General features: G+C 38.0%; 1 protein-coding gene across 6 annotated transcripts in view; it reads right to left on the minus strand.

Moving 5' to 3' along the window:
* eya4 (EYA transcriptional coactivator and phosphatase 4) overlaps positions 1-17,650 on the minus strand; it is a 419,225-nt gene that overhangs the window by 46,837 nt on the left and 354,738 nt on the right. For all 6 annotated transcript variants that reach the window (XM_059982433.1, XM_059982435.1, XM_059982432.1 and 3 more), the window contains 3 exons: positions 13,675-13,764; positions 987-1,045; positions 746-906 (listed from right to left, as the gene is read on the minus strand). In XM_059982433.1, coding sequence (XP_059838416.1) covers positions 746-906; positions 987-1,045; positions 13,675-13,764 — 310 coding nt within the window. The remainder of the gene's footprint in view (positions 1-745; positions 907-986; positions 1,046-13,674; positions 13,765-17,650) is intronic.

Below are 17,650 nucleotides of genomic sequence, written 5' to 3' on the forward strand. Positions count from 1 at the left end.
ACCCATTGACTTGGCCTCCGTAGCCATCTGTAACAATGAATTCCACAGTTTCACCACCCTCTGGTGAAAGAAATTCCTCATCACCTCTGTTCTACAGGCATTTCCTTCTATTCTGAGGCTGTGCTCTCTGGTCCATTAATGGAAACACCCTTTCCACATACACTCAATTAAGGCATTTCAATATTTGGTAGTTTTCACTGAGATTTCTCCCCCCTCATTCTTCTAAACTCCAGTGAGTACAGGCTGAGCCACTAAACGCTCCTCATACATTAACTTTTCATTCCTGGGATAGTTCTTGTAAACCTCCTCTGGACCCTCTGAAACACTATCCCATCCTTTGTTAGTTATGGGGCCCAAAAACAGCTCACAATATATTCCAATGTCTGACCAATGCTTTATAAAATATCAGCAATACACTCTTGCATTTCTGTTCTAGTCCTCTTGAAATGAATGCTAACATGCATTTGCCTCTCTTACTACCATTTCAACCTGGAAATTAACCTTTGGGGAAACTTGTACTAGGGCTCCCAAGTCCTTTTGCACCTCTGATTTCTGAATTTACTCCCCATTTAGAAAATAGTCTACACCTTTACTCCTTCTACCTAGATGCATGGTCAGAGACTTCCCTACACTGTATTCTATCTGCTACATCTTTGTCCATTCCCCTAATGATAAGGAAAACAATACCTTAGAATTTCTGTTGTTTGCTGAATCACCAAGTCTCAGCAAACAGAAGCAGACTCACCTCCTACATTGTTTTTGTAAGTGTTATATAGTTCTTTTACACGCCTGTAACGGAAGGCTAATTTTCTCATCCAATCGACACCTCCTCTCACACCAGTTGCTAAGCAGAGGTTTGCACTGGTGGCGGCTGCATGGAAACCATCAGTTGCAAAACTGTAGGTACTGCAAATAGAGCAAATAATATGCATTCATCATTCAAGTCTTAAATGGCAATATGAACTTCTGACCATATAAAATCCTACCTTAAGTCTTGTCCATTGTCATCAGAGGACACATCATCTATATGCACTTGATCACATTCCTGTTGAAAGATGATTAAATGAATAAAACAAAAAAATCCTCTCTCTGTTGAACTAGTTTTGCATGTGATTACTGTTTTAAATCAATGACACTTGATTTCAATCATATTTCACATTACAAAATACAAGAAGTTTGTTGGAAGATATAATTATGGCACAATTAGTTAATACACCTTGTTCAAGTTTCCTACCTTCAATATTTTTTTCCTTTTATTATAAAAGTTATTTTAATGATGTTGATTTAAATTGCATTGATTGAGACATAAATAAAATTAGATGCTTTGGTTAATTAAATTGAAATATTTTCCATTGATACTTATCTAGTTAATGCTACATAGATGAAGAAAGCTAAGAAATACAAAAGTCCACTGGAGAAGGAACCTTCATCGTGTTAGCTTGTTATGAGATTGAAAGTGCTCCATGGTTGGAATGAAACTTGATAAAAGGCATCTCTGGACCACTGTATCACTCAAAAGCCTAACAGGACTTTCCCCAGGAATGAATCATTCTTGCGTTAGGCTTCACTTGAGCAACAGATGCACATGATGTGGTATCAACACCTGTGCAATGCTGCTGCTGATGAACTGGGGATGAAATTAGTTCATATTATCCTGGGACAAAACAACCTTGTTATATAGGAATGATCATATTTGAACAGTGCAGCACAAAGTGGGAGCTCACTAAATGATTTTGGTGAGATCTCACCTAATGATTTCAACACTCTTATTTTTGACCTCATCACTCTGAGGTTTGAGTCCTGACCTGCAGATTGCCTAGCCATCCAACGCACAAAGGCCCAATTCTCCCAAACTCCCTCATCAGTCCAAATCTCTGATCTCCCATTGAGGTGACTGAGGAGCCTCTGATGCTTCAGGGCCTCTTTCTACAGACATTCCAATATCCCTGACAGAGACCAACAATCAACATGCTCAGCCCCACAATTATTTAATGGCTGGCCTCAATACCTTGTTCATTCCTGGGTATGACCCCCTGTAGGTCATCCAAGCCATTGGTCCCCCACCCTCAAGCCCTGACAGCCTCTAAGCACTGACCCAGTCCACATCCCCCACCATTTTCCTTCATATATCCTGCATCAAAGAAAAAGTCTAATCCTGGTTCAGTAGCCACCTAAGGCTTTGGAACAAATCTCTAACATTACCCCAAAATCTCCAGGGGATTCTAAAAATAATGAAAAAAAATCCTCAAATTACTGAATTTACAGCTCATCATGTATGTTCTGGACACAAATAGATCTCATTTCCTCACTCTATAGGATCTATAGTTCTGCAAGTTATGCATTTTTTGAGCTTGTGGGAGCAAGGCAGTATTCAACCAGAAGATGGCAGAGTTGTTACACCTTTCACAACCATTGGCTCATGCAAATTTTAAACATTTGGCAAAAATGTTAGTCATTGTTTCATTCATAATCTTATTGTGGAAAGTAGAACATAATTTATAATTGCTTAATGTGTATCATGTTACTATCTTTTAATTTTAAACAGTCAGTAATAGTTAATTGACCACCATACAGCCTACAGAAATATGATTACATAGTGCAAAATTGCACAATCGATTGCTAAATGGCAGAGATCCCATGTTATTGATTGATACTGATTAAAACATTAATATGTCCTTCTGTGATCAGCATGTATTCCCAAAACTGTGCATTTTGTATTAAGTATTTCTTTTGATGGAAATATATTCATTTTCATTTTAAATGCCTAGAGATAATTAATCTCCACATCGATCATGCCAGAGTTTTGCCAATGCATATTTTTTTGTTCATTAACCCACTGTACAGGATGGTAATATGCTTATGAAAGTTATCTTGCAATGGCGAAGATGCATTTTCATTGTCTTTTTACATTACCCTTGTCTGTTAATGGAACTTAATACACTGGAATGCCATGAATATTTCTAGTAGAGACTGAACAGAGAATTTGAAGTTCAGAACATTATGTTAATGATGGTTAGTTTTCAGAAGCCTATAATAGATGAGTGTCAGGGATTACGTTCACATCCGTGACTAATAAAGTATCAGCAGTGTGGAACAGTGCACTGCTGTTTGCAAAATAAAATGAGACCATCAACAAATCATTTTAATTTCTCAATCAACCCAAATGCCTGGTACTGTCTGACCGCAAACCTTAAGAGCTATATATCGTTCATACGGACCCAATAATTTACTGCATATGAAACTGACCTCAGCACAGCTGAATCAATGAATGCTCTCCACAAATAAGTGAGTAGAGAGATCACAGTAACATTCTTGTACCAAAAGCCAAATATGATGAGGTTAAGCAAATATGGTCCCAAGTGTCAAGTAACTTGATGTTTAATATACAAGACTAATGTCTTACTTAATATTTTTTGATGAAATTTATATATAAACATAGAGGAATGAATAAATTGTTCCAACTGCAGTACCCCAGAAATAGAGTTATTGTGAACCTTATGATCAAATATTGTTCGTGACACAACAAATAATTAACTCTTCACTGCAACACTCGCCACTATTGCTTACAGTATTTCTAACTCTCTCATTAATATGGAAACCAGAGAAAACATAATTGTGTGCTTTCTGTACCATTCTCAGTTGATAGTGTTACGGAGCAGGGATCTGCTGCAGTGAGTTGAAACACCATGCAGCACATGTGTAAGAGATGACAGAGGTGCAGGAGGAGATTGATGGAGAGAGTTGGATTTCAGGTCATGGTGGGTACATGGAGACCCTGCTAATCCGAAGCGCAGGGGAGCTCTGTAAGTGTGCCCTGGTTATTCTTAGTAGCAACTTATAAGTCATGTTGTTTTTTCATGAGGCCATTTTAATAAAGTTTTCTGTACTGCAGTTCATTTTGGCAGTTCGTATTAACAGTGAATGCCTAGCAATATCCAAATCTTCTGCTGTCTGGATTATGCGAGCGTGCACTGTTGCACTGCTGGGGACTTCTTTTTAACAGGCTGTGAGAAAGTCAGAGCTTGTGTCTAAAGCAGGCTCGGCAGTACTTTATTTAGATACTGACACGGTAGGTCAACACAGAAGATCAGTAGTATAGAAAGCTAAAGTGAGTACAGGCAACCCTTGCGTTAAGGCCGTTCAGGTTACTGTTTTTCGCCCTTACAAAATTTACAAATCACTGTCCAAAAAATTGAGATATGAACTAAAATTTACTCTGTGGAATGTAGGTAAACAAAAGGTAAATAAATGAATAAAATTTATTTTTGTCAATTCACTTTTCTTGAGACATGCCTATGGTATGTGTCATGTTCTGAAAAATTGCAATAAAGACTACTGTCTGGGACTACAGTCCTCTATAAAGCAGGATTTGCCTGTAAAGTTAGTTGTGTCTCAGAGTGCCTGAAAGGGAATAGGTTGCAATAATTAAGTAAGTAGCTAAAACATAAATAAATGTTTCATTCTTGTGAATTACACCAATCATGTGATCTCTTGACCTACAGGGATATCTGTTCTGTAATGCCACAGTTCTAACTTATACATCCTTGTTTCCAAATCCTTCTAGGTCTTCCTCTGATTCCTGTCACTGACCTACAGAGCTGTATTCCTTCAACTTTGGCCATCTGAACTCCCCAGTGTTAAGCACTCAGTCATTGCTATTCATGCATTCAGCTAATAAAGACCCTTTCCCTCTTTCTCTCACATTTGACCTTAAAACTACTTTTAACAAGCTTCTTATTGGTTTGCTTAATATTTATTTGTGATTGTCAAATTTTGTTCAATAATGCTTCTGCAAAGTTCTTTGAATGCCTTATTAAGTCAAAGGAGGTTAACTGCTCTAAGATGCTTCAATTTGATATTGCTCTAACAAAGACCCGCTAAGTCCCTGAATGATAGCATTTTGAACCCTGATTCTAAGACTCCTGTTGAATGGATCTCATGGTAGAAAGTAGGGGTATATTTTTTACTGATAGTCCTATAGCAATTTTCCTCATACACTCTGACTGACAAATTATTTTCACTGATTTTCTGGTCAGCTTCAAAGGGGTACGCTCACCACTGACCACGGAGGAAACAATCGTTACGCTCTATAGGATCTGTGCTATGCATTTCCCCTGCTCTACTGGGGTTATTTCCTATTCTGAAGCATTCTGTTTGGGAACAGCAATATCCAACAACAGCAATGCCCTAAACCCCCAAACAGATTGAGAATACTGGCAAATGGAAAATAGTAGAATTGGAAATAAACATCTCTATTTAAATAAATTTTAACAGATTTTACAGAAAATGAAATAAACATCCGGTCACAGTTTTGAGAAATCTTGTAAACTAATGCCAGTTACTTCATCATTTTAGAGATTATGGATTTGCTCTATTCGCTATATCAAAGTCAGCTGTCAATGTAGTGAGGACTTTAAGTTTCTCTGAATGTTTCAGACTTTTAAGTGCTTAGAATTTCAGACTCTGGATTTCATTCAGAGTCATGCATTGAAGCAAACTGTCAGCAAGTTTGAAGACTTTCATGCTTGACAGTACATGTATGCATGCCCAAAATTTATGTTTATTTAAGGGGCAATGGAAGTAGTTCTACTCTGGTCTTGAGGCTGATTTTTACCTCAAGAATACTACAATAAGAATATTGAATACATTTACTACCTGGAATTACACTGCAAAAAAAAAGACTAGCTGGAACTGAATTAATGTGAACAAAAGTTTCACTGTCTATTTGCATAAAATGACAATTTTCATAGTAGTACTGACAGTTTAAGAAGAGGGAGAGCTCAAGATATCTTCCAAGGCTGATGATTAAAATCTTAATGAAGTAAAGTTTTCATAAGAAAATGAAAAATATGGGAGGGGAATCTAAAATCCACTTCTGCTGAAATAGATTAGCTTTGGTTCTTTATGCCTTTGAGATCTATGTAGGCTTGGTATGAAAGGCATGGAAAGGACTAGTCTGAAAGAGGGTGAACTGTAAATATTTCCCAGGGAAGGTGTTGAACAAGGCAACCTCCTTTGGGCAGATGGCAAGTTTAAAAGCACCTGTCCACTCTGCTGCTTGGTGTGTATTTTCCAACAAGAGATGTTTGAGATGGCCAGCTGCTGGGTGCAATTTCCAAATGTGTTGGCACACAACTCCCTCCCCGACACAATGTGTCCACCCCCAATCCAATAGCCAGAAATGCTCCACCTTTCCTGAATTCCAAGTACATTCCTGTGGGCAAAAAATAATTATAAGGAACAGCATGTAAAAAATTGATCCTTTTATAATTTTTAGCTTTATTTCTCCATTTTCATGCACATTTTTCTAATGTGTATGAACGGATGATAAAGAATGCTGAAAAACTATACTGAAGTTCATCCTGAAGGCAATTGATTACAAGCAAATGCACTTCTAATATAGATTTAAAGACTGCTTTCAAAGGTTGTGAAAAGGGAGGCAATCTGTTGAGCAGGAAATTAATGCTCTCCACACTTGAGCTGAAAAAGGTAAGGTTGACCGAATACACCTCACTAATGAAAAATCATATGGCATGACAAACAGGCTGGAGAAATGATTGAAAATAAAGTACAATCAAAAGGAATTTTAAAATATCTATAAACAGAACATGATGTATGTCAATGATTTGGCTATGGGATTAATGGATTTGTGGCGGAATTTGCCGATGATACAAAGATAGGTAGAGGAGCGGGTAGTGTTGAGGAAACAGAGAGCCTGCAGAGTGACTTAGATATTTAGGGGAATGGGCAAAGAAGTGGCAAATAAAATACAATGTTGGAAAGTGTATGGTCATGCACTTTGGTGGAAAAAATAAATGGGCAGATTATTATTTAGACGGGGAGAGAATTCAAAATGCATAGATGCAAAGGGATGTGGGAGTCCTTGTGTAGGATATCCTAAAGGTTAACCTCCAGGTTGAGTCGGTGGTGAAGAAGGCGAATGCAATATTGACATTGATCTCTAGAGGTATAGAATATAAGAGCAGGGATGTGATGTTGAGGCTCTATAAGGCACTCGTGAGACCACACTTGGAGTATTGTGAAAGGATACTTTTAGAAAGGAGATACTGACGTTGGAGAGGGCTCAGAGAAGATCCACGAGAATGATTCCAGGAACGAAAGGGTAACCATAAGAGGAACATCTGGCAGCTCTTGGGCTGTATTCCCTGGAGTTCAGGAGAAAAAGGGGGGGGGGGAATCTCATAGAAACATTCTGAATGTTAAAGGGCCTGATCAGATTAGGTATGGCAAAGTTATATCTCATGGTAGGGGAGTCTAGGACAAGAAGACACAACTTCAGGATTAAAGAACGTCCATTTAAAACAGAGATGCAGAGAAATTACTTTAGTCAGAGGGTGGCAAATCTGTGGAATTTGTTGCCATACCATGAGTGGCTGTGGAGGCCAAGTCATTGAGTATATTTAAGGCAGAGATCAGTTCTTGATTAGCCAGGGCCTCAAAGGGTATGGGGAGAAAGCAAGAAGTGGGGCTGACTGGAAGAATTGGACCAGCCTATGATTAAATGGCGGAGCAGACTTGATCGGCCAAATGGTCTACTTCTGCTCCTATATCTTATGGTCTTATGATTTATAACATATAATTCTTGGTCATAGCTACTGAAACAAGTCATAGAAGGGAGTTGGAAAAACCTTGACTAGAGAAAAATTAAAGAGCATTGTAAATCAAACGTGATTAGTATAGAAAACACATGATACAAACTTCATGGTTTTCATTGGCATTTTTCCCTTGATGTACATTATTATTTATGATGTAGCTTCTAAAGTTTAATTTATTGGTTCAGCATAAAATATGCATATACACAAATTATTTTGTTTTGTGCTAAATGGATAACTTTAAAAAATCATAAACAGTACAAAAGATTTCAATAAAAAGATTCTAAATTTGGAAAAAATAGTTCACACTATGAATTGTCTATACTAAGATATATTTCCACATTGTCAGTATAATTGATATTTGCATAACACTATAATTAAACAGAATATGTTGCCAATTTTATTGGGGTTTAAGATTATTCAATTCATACAGTCCACTGAATAAGACATTGTACTAAAGGTTCTCATTAAGATGGTAATCAAACTCATTTCTCTAATGTTTACTCAAAAGTTTTGTGATTAACATTATTGCAGCAACACGAGTGCAACAAAACATTAGAATAGGCATCTCATAAAAGAGACCTATTTTCAAATTCTGCCTCATTAAGAGTCTGATTTGTCCAGCTGTTGTACTACTTCTACTGAATCAGAAAGATGAGGATTTAATTAACACAAACTCTATCAAATAATCTGGTTGAGCACTGAGGGGGCCTATGGATTGCCAGAAGTGCTACCATTTGGATATCAAACTACAGCTTGTTTGCCAGATATGTCAATGTAGAAGAGCTCTTGGGACTGTTAGAAAAGAACATCTTTCCACAGCAATGCAACCAATATTTACACCTCAATCATAACTTTCACTTGCTGGAGGCAATTTAGCTGCTGCATTCCCCTTTTAAACAACAGTGACTGCACTTTAAAAGCATCTTTTCGGGGGTGCAAGCATTTTAGGATCGAAAAGGAAATGAAAAATTGCTATATAAATGCAGTTACTTCTTTTTCCTCAGGTGCCTAAAACGTTTACAGGACTATCTTGGCAATGTTATTTAAATGTTGGTATTTCACAGAGTCATAAGAACGTAAGAAATAGGAGCAGGAGTAGGCCATCTGGCCCATTGAGCCTGCCCCACCATTCAATAAGATCATGGCTGATCTGTCTGTAAACTCAGCTCCATCTACCTGCCTTTTCCCCATAATCCTTAATTCCCCTACCACATAAAAATCTAACTGTATCTTAAATATATTTAGTGAAGAAGCCTCAACTGCTTCCCTGGGCAGAGAATTCTACAGATTCACCACTCTCTGGGAAAAACAGTTTCTCCTCATCCCCATCCTAAATCTTCTCCCCTGAATCTTGAGGCAATGTCCCCTAGTTCTAGTCTCACCTACCAATGGAAACAACTTTCCTACTTCTATCTTATCTACCCCTTTCAAAATTTTGTATGTTTCTATAAGATCCCCTCTCATTCTTCTGAATTCCAGAGAGTACAGACCCAAGTGACTCAATCTCTCCTCTTAAATTAATCCCTTCATCTCTGGAATTAACCTGGTGAATCTCCTCTGCACTGTCTCCAAAGCTAGTATATCCTTCCTCAAGTATGGAGACCAGAACTGCACACAGTACTCCAGGTGCGGCCTCACCTGTACCCTGTATAGATGCAGCATGATCTCCCTGCTCTTGAATTCAATCCATCTAGCAAAGAAGGCCAATATTCCATTTGCCTTCTTAATAACCTGTTGTACCTCCAAGCCAACTTTTTGCGACTCATGCACAAGTACTCCCAAGTCTGTCTGCACAACAGCATGCTGCAATCTTTCACCATTTAAATAATAATCTGCTCCTCTATTATTCCTTCCAAAGTGGATGATCTCGCATTTACCAATGTTGTATTCCATCTGCCAGGCCTTGGCCCACTCACTTAACCTATCTATATCCCTCTGCAGACTCTCCCCATCCTCTGTACAATTTAATTTTCCACTCAGTTTAGTGTCATCAGCAAATTTTGCTACACTACACTCAGTCCCCTCTTCCAAATCCTCAAAGTAAATGGTAAACAGCTGTGGGCCCAGTACTGACTCCTGCGGCACCCCACTCACCACCGACTGTCAACTGGAGAAATATGCATTTATACCAACTCTCTACCTTCTATTGATTAACCAATCCACTTTCCATGCCAAAACACTTCCTGACTCCATGCATCCGTATCTTATTTATAAGTCTCTTGTGCGGCACCTTATCAAACGCCTTCTGGAAATTCAAATATACGACATTCACCTGTTCCCCTCTCTCCACTGCACTCATTATGTCTTCAAAGAACTCCAGTAAGTTTGTCAGACAGGACCTGCCCTTTCTGAATCCATTCTGCATCTGTCTAATGGAACCACTCCTTTCTAAATGTTTTGCTATTTCTTCCTTAATGAAAGCTTCAAGCATTTTTCTGACTACAGATGTTAAGCTAACTGGCCTATAGTTGCCCGTTTTTCATTCTTTTTTAAAAAGTGGTGTGACATTTGTTGTCTTCCAATCCGCCAGGGCCTGCCCAGAGTCTAGCGAGTTTTGGTAAATGATTACCAATGCGTCTACTAAAACCTCCACCAATTCCCTCAGCACCCTGGGATGCATCCCATCAGGACCAGGGGACTTACCTACCTTTAGGCCCTCTAGTTTTCTCATCACTATCTCTTTAGTGACAGTGATTTTATCGAGGTCCTCACCTCCCATTTCATACATAACATCATTCTTTGGTATATTAGATGTGTCCTCCACCATGAAGACAGACACAAAATAGTCGTTCATTTCCTTATCACCCAATATCAATTTCTCCTTGTCTTCCAAGGGACATACCTTGAATTTAGACACCCTCTTCTGCTTTATACATTTGTCAAAACTTTTGCTATCTGTTTTTATATTTTGTGCTAATTTACTTTCATACTCTATCTTCCCTTTCCTTATTTCTTGTTTAGTTGTTCTCTGTTGCTTTTTAAAAGAAAAGGTACAGCACAGAATCAGATCCTTTGGCCATTTGGTCAGTATCAAACAGTTCAAACAGCCTACCCCCATCCAGCTGCACCAGGACCATTCCCCTCCATGTATCTATCCAAACTTCACTTAAACCTTGAAATTAAGCTCACCTACAATCCCTCATAATCAATTTCTGTTCCTAACTGCACCCTCAAACACTTAGCACAGCTCCAATTTTGCACAAAGCTCACAGCTTGCATAATGCCATCAGTTAATCAATCATGACAGAAAAAATTATTCCAGCACATGCATGGGATGCAGTGACACATTTCCCTCTCTTCTGGAGGGCAAAGCAATGCACAACTGGAGGCAACGGTAGCAGCAAGCTGCTCAGGGAAATGTTTAACTTGTATGGAAGAGGAAGTGCTCACCATTATTGAACCAGACAAAATCAATAGCCAGCCTTGGCTAGGTGGTGATGGGAGGAGCAAGAACACAGTGGCTATGAAGGGAGAGTATCCTTATATTTAATATTTGCAACCCAAACACTGATACTGAGTGCCATTTAGAATTTAATTTACAGTTACAAGATGAGAAATGGAGAATGAATTGCTTCTAGCCAGAGAAATAGCAAAGGAAACTGTAACTGCCGGTGTGGTCGAGAGAGGTTCTGCTGCAAAAGACTCAAATGAAGACTGTAACAGTATTGTTAACACAAAGCTGATGGCTGAACCGAACGAAATAGTTTGGTGCATTGGTTGGACTGTCAGAAAATCTACGCACAGATTCAAATGTTGCAGAAAGTCACACATCTGGGAGCCCAATCTTTCCAGCAATTGGAAACATCCAACCATTATAAGCATCAAGCATTTCAAGGTCAAATCAGCGACTTTGTTGCCGAGATGGAGATGATCACATTGCCTGTGAGTAGCACAAAGATATTTTGTAACCTGATTCACTGAGAGTGGCAAGGAGTACTTATGAGAGCATAAAGCCAGGCTGCTCCATTGCATACTGCAGGCATAGCCCAGGGTAGTCCAAGCTGCAGATTCAGTTCTTGAATATGGCAATGATTTCTTCAGTCATTCTTATGGGCTACACAACAGTGTCAAGAACCACATTGTTAGCGTACAGCCCTTTCCAAAATCATTGTAATGTTTGTTCAGATGGAGATAACACAGCAGCTGCTGCAGTATGAAGGTAGCAAGGATACTGAGCACTGAAATGCACAATGTGCTGCGCATTAACAATGACAGGGAAAGGAATGCCTTCTGCTTGTGGCCCATCTCCAAGCAGATATCTGATGCCCACAAAGCTGAGTGCATGCGGTTAATGAGCACATGAAAGACTATAATTCTTGTGAAGCCACAGCCTCACTCCATCTGCTGCTCTCTGTAAGTAGCTGACAATTGCTTTACATCGCTATGGAGAAGGAATGTGGAGAAAGTGTTCATCCTGCTATTGAACGTGTGAGGTTAATGCACTAGCTGCAGAGTAGAGGTTCAATCTGGCACTGAAGGCATCAGATCAACACTGCCCTGATGTCATGGTCTGCATTAATGCACTGACAGCCTTACCGATAATTTGGTGGTAGTGTTCACTACTTATTTAGCTGAGTCAGTCATCCCATTGGAACAATTTGGGATCCATAGTTCCTAAACAATAGGGACTCCAGAGCCAGTGGACAATGGGAATGAGAAAAGGGCAGATTGTTATTCCAAAATGCTTTTTGAACCAAAAGCTTACTTTAAGTGCAATGAATTAACATGACATTCCTGTGCACTGCAAGGGTTTAATTTTTACTGGTCTCAGAACTAGTCCTTCCTATGTTTATTCAGTGACAATGGCATAACTATGTAACCTCACATAACACTCAGGCTTGAGGATTCATCTCTGGCATCTGATTTAATCTACTACAGCTGATGCCTAAATTTTCCATTCAATATCACTCAATTCAATTAGCATCTCCGTGGTAGGATTACATTTAATTTGCTGAAAGGATTTCAGTACTATGGCTTGTCATTTGCTCAGTTTCTCAGCTCTCTTTCTTTGCAACAATGACTTTGACTAATACCCAAAACTCTGTTAAAGTCCTTGATTGTTTACTGTCTGCAGTGCCACTGAATAATATAACTGATTTATTTTACAGTTGTTCTATTCACTTCATTACAATCACCAATTCTTCGACAGACGTTCATTCCATTGTTGCATAATAAATGCAGAATGCATTATTTACTTGTGTACAGGGGAATACTCTGCAAAGTTAAGTGAAGCTACTGACGAACATGAATACTTAATAGCTATGTTCCCCCTCTGAGCCTCACTCAAACAGGATTGATGTGTAACTGATACTGGATTTCTCAAGTACAAAACATTCAATGCAGAACATACTGTCATTTTTAGCCTAAAATTATTACTCATTTTCTCCTCCGATTAAAACATTTCTCTCCTGCACTCCTTAAAATTGTTATGCAGCCTGGCTGCTGACAGTCTTCTTTACTTGATCTCGGAGTTGTTATAGGGCAACAACAAGGCGTAGGATGTTTTTTTCAACCAAGCTTCTGCTCTTTCTCTATGAAACATTAATAAAATGTTCTGGCCGAGAACCGGCACAACAAATCCAATAAGAAGGCAAACTTGAGTGTCAGGCAAAGCTGGAACTTGAACTGATGGCCTCCTGGCTGCAAGTCAAAGGCTTAACTAACTTAGCTATTGGGCAAAGTCTTGCAATTCATTCAGTCTTCCCTTTTTTTAAATCACACATTCACTAACAACTTAACCTAAATCTGATATTTCAATTAAATGGTCAAAATAGATTAATTGTCTACCTCAAATAAAATGAAAAATTTGCTCTTAAATGATTAAAGTTACCATCTGCAAAACAATATCAATTTTAATAATGTTTGTATCAATTTGTACAATATCGTTTAAGACAATCAGTAAAAATACATAGGATTCATATTTGTCCTTCAATCATCAAAAAACCTTTTATTAATTTTGTGAAATATGAAGTTTGGCACAGTTGCTGTAAAAGTGAAGACATATTTTGGAAACTTCTGGACACAAAAATGAATTCTGTAGTTGATAAAATGCTTGTACCTCTAAATCATTGAAAAACAAATGTGTGTCAGCCAGATTGAAAATCATTTCTTCCATCCGAAGTCCAAGTGTAACAGCCATTGGTGGATCCTGAAAAATAAAAGTTGCCATCAGAAACCACCTTACTTTACAGATGAGAGAGCTCAATATGTTATGTCTCTAGTTCATGGAATTCATGGAGGTGGAGCTATAACTGAACCAGCACTTCAGAGTTTAACATGTACATTTACTGTTAATGCTTTTTTTTATAACCAAATACAATTTCTTCATTAAGGAAAAATGTAAAAACTAAAGGAAAGGAATTCCTTTTATCAAATGGTAAGTTTATTTTAACTTGATTATGTCATGAACTCATAGGAACTAGATTCAGTAATGAATTCATAGTAACTATGAACCATTTAATTCTTGAAATATCAGATTCATTAGAAATACACATGGCAGATTACTTAATGAGAATGTGTTTACAACAGTACCAAAACTTTCCTGTGAAGCTTCCACTGAAATATTTAATGATTTGTGATGATCTAGTGTGCTATGTATATACCTAAATACATAGTTTGCACTTCAGAAATCAAATTGAGATATGTGGGAAACAAGAAGACAGGATTTATTTTGTCTGTCTATTGTGTTTCCTGCTATCAGCTCATTGTAGCTTCTTTGTGATTTCAAGGGCCTAGAACTCTGACTGATTCAAAGTGGATGTGAAATTAGAAATAGACTAGCCACTACAGGAAACACATTTTTTTTTCTCTCTGCAGCCTTGTTACCACTCATCCAACACATTTAAATTTATTCTCAGTAGTACTTGCTTTATATTTTCTTTTTCATGTTTTTTTTACAGAACAGATATTCATCATTTTAAAAGTTAAACCATTTTCACAAGTGGATATTGCTAAACAGATGATTGCCTAATATTGGTGATCAAGTGGCCTGAGGGGATGGTGGAGATAATGTTCTCACCACCATTATTTTGCTCTTGCCATCACCCAGCCAGTGTTTCCTAAGGATGTGATTCCAAGGCTGCTTAAAGACATTCTGTGAAGCTACCTACAGTCAATGGGCTGCAGCCTTTCAGTGTCAACACACTGTTTGGACCTCTCAGCAAAAACACATGGCATGACATCACAGTGCTAATTGGCTGATGTCTTTAGGAAATATGGCAAATTTCCATGTGTAAATTTATTTTTATTTTTTGCTTTGTGGCCAAGTGGACAGTGTGACTTTCAGTAAGGGGTGGAAGGTTGGTAAATGGGATTCCTTTGTATATATTGCATTTGGGTGAGTCTAACCATAGCAAACATGAGCCCTTGTCTAAAAACAAGTGAGAATCTGCAGATGCTGGAAATCTGAGCAACACACACAAAATGCAGGCCAGGCAGCGTCTATGGAAAAGAGTACAGTCGACGTTTTGGGCTGAGACCCTTTGGCAGGACTTGTCTAGGTTCTTTAACTTGTTCCCTTCTCCTACCCAACAGTTGTCCACTGTACAATCTAAACCATTCTGGAGATAATGTTGCACTGTTTACAGCAGGTCTTGATATCCACTTCATTGAATACTACAGAGTTCCTCCAGTGAGTCAACACAGTGAAACAGTCACAATTTGTAAATGGTTCATCACATTTTGCTTGTCAGCACGGTGTTAGTTGTATGAATGCTGTCCAATTTTGCAAGGGTTGTGCACTGGAGTGATCAACCATGTCATGACAGCTCGTGCTCACCATATCCCACCCCCAGCTTTCTACTGGGGGCTCAAATATATGACCACAGCAGGCTACAATGGAACGGGCTAGTGTGATGCCTGTTGTTAGCAAACCGTCAGCCAAGCAGTGTTCAGAAAACAACATGTGTGCAGTCAATGGCTTCCCACCCATGAGGAAGTACGTGATCCTTCCAACTCTAGTCTGCTTTCTGTATCCAGAAAGAGAAAAAGAAACGTAAGAACTTTCCCTTTAGCAGAGACTGTCACTGACTTGCAACAGTGAACGGCTACCCTCAGGTCTTTTCAGGTATTTCCAGCCTGAAAATGCCCTGTTGCATTAGGGCACAAAGCACAGTCACATTAACAGCTATTGGTAAAATAGCCTTTATCTTATTCTAGTGTTTTTGGTATGGATGGAGCAACTTACAGATTTCAGGAAGAATGTTCTTGAATGAAGTTCCTCTCTGAGGTCTAGGTGAACACCTAAAGTGTACAGGCCTCATCTGATATCCCTTCTACCCTCTCTACCTAGTTGCTTGTCTGGTTCTGTGTACTCATTCTGCATTTTCTCAGTCATGTGTCCTTCAGAAGATGGCTGAAGTATTAGGATATTACTGCAGTTTATTTCAGAAAGTGGATTATACAACAGCACATTTTGTTGCGGTAATTTCTATGGAAAATAAATAGGGACATATCCTGTGGATTATAAAGTCTATGAGCACGTTATTGCAAATATTTTTGACTAAAATTTCTGTTTCATTCATTTTGTGTGCCTCATTTATTTGTGAGTATCAATATAAGCTTTTGATGTTGATGCACATAATACAAATTGAAAAAAATAAACTGGGCAAGTTGGAGTTTCTACATGCAGCAAAAAGTTAATCAAGTAACTGTAGTCTTCTTTGACACCTGTCTTGTTCTGTCAAGAAACATTATTTAAGGGTTCAGCATTTTTAAAAATTCTGCAGACCAACTGGCATCAGCTGCAGAAACCATCATCAACTGCAGGTCAGAATAGGTCAAATACCAGTCCTCCTGATTTGTTGTTATGGTAACTAAACTAAAATAAAAATAGATTTACTACCATAAGATTTTTTGTAACTTTACAATGAACATAATAATTTCTTGTGTATAAATACAGTGAAATATTTATTTCAGTCATTTAATTTTACCTGAGCAAAAAATTGTTGGAAAAACTGATTTTACTGTACATTGGATGAATACCTTGAAAAATGCCATGAGGACATAACTATGGTTTTTTTTGCCATACTTTTAGTTCAGAACTTTTTACAAAATATCTATTTTAATAATTTTGAACTGAAATGAGAAGTGGTCTTTAACAATATATTTTAAATTTGATTGCTGTGACTACATTTCCTACGAAAATAAGACTATGCATTCCGCATGGTTGTAAAAAGAAATACATATGTTAATTATAGTTCTTCTTCACCCTTCTACCAGCAATTACACTCACATTGCCTCAGTTCTATTTACATTTTGGCAAGTTGGCCATTATTTTGACATTGTTTTTCGCAGACTGTCTCATTCTCATTTAATGGCTCAGTAATTCTTCCTGTGTGCATCTAGTAAAGTATTCCAAAGTACTCTTGAAACTGTCACTTCACTGATAAAATACACCACATAACCTACAGTCAATAGCCTTCATCCTCCCACCTATCCTGTTACGGCAATATTAGCTGCAGTTCTCATTCTAACGTAAATCCTGAGGAGTGAACTGTGGATGGTAATAATTAAAAATTTATTGATGTCTAGACAACTGGAAGATTCATTGATACCTTTTGTTCCATGGCCGAGAAAGCAGAGACCAAATTACTCCTGTTATACATACCTAATATGCTGGTTTCCTTATCATTGTGACTTGACATTTAGATTCTTGCAACATATATTTAAAGCAAGCACTTTAAACAGTAATAACTCAATTACATAGACCAGCATGACAAAATAATAGCTACATTCATGACCTTAGTTATTATCTATAATTTCCCTTAACAGTTACTAGATTTTGGTGTCCAGCAGCAGTAGACAAAAACAGTGTATTCTGATGTGTGAAAAACAAACATCCAACCTGACTTCGATGAGGAGTCCAAACATGAAATTCTAAGCAGTTTGATTCACTGGTACCTTTTCTAGGTTCGGTAATTAGCAAACTTAATATGTTTCTTTTTCCCAATTTACAAAATACAGATTTTCCTTAAAATTTAGCAACAAAACAAATAGTTTTCCAAAAATCCTAATTGTAAGGTAGAAGCAATTTT

This window comes from Hypanus sabinus, chromosome 10, assembly GCF_030144855.1.
Source record: "Hypanus sabinus isolate sHypSab1 chromosome 10, sHypSab1.hap1, whole genome shotgun sequence".
NCBI classification, from domain to species: Eukaryota; Metazoa; Chordata; class Chondrichthyes; order Myliobatiformes; family Dasyatidae; genus Hypanus; species Hypanus sabinus.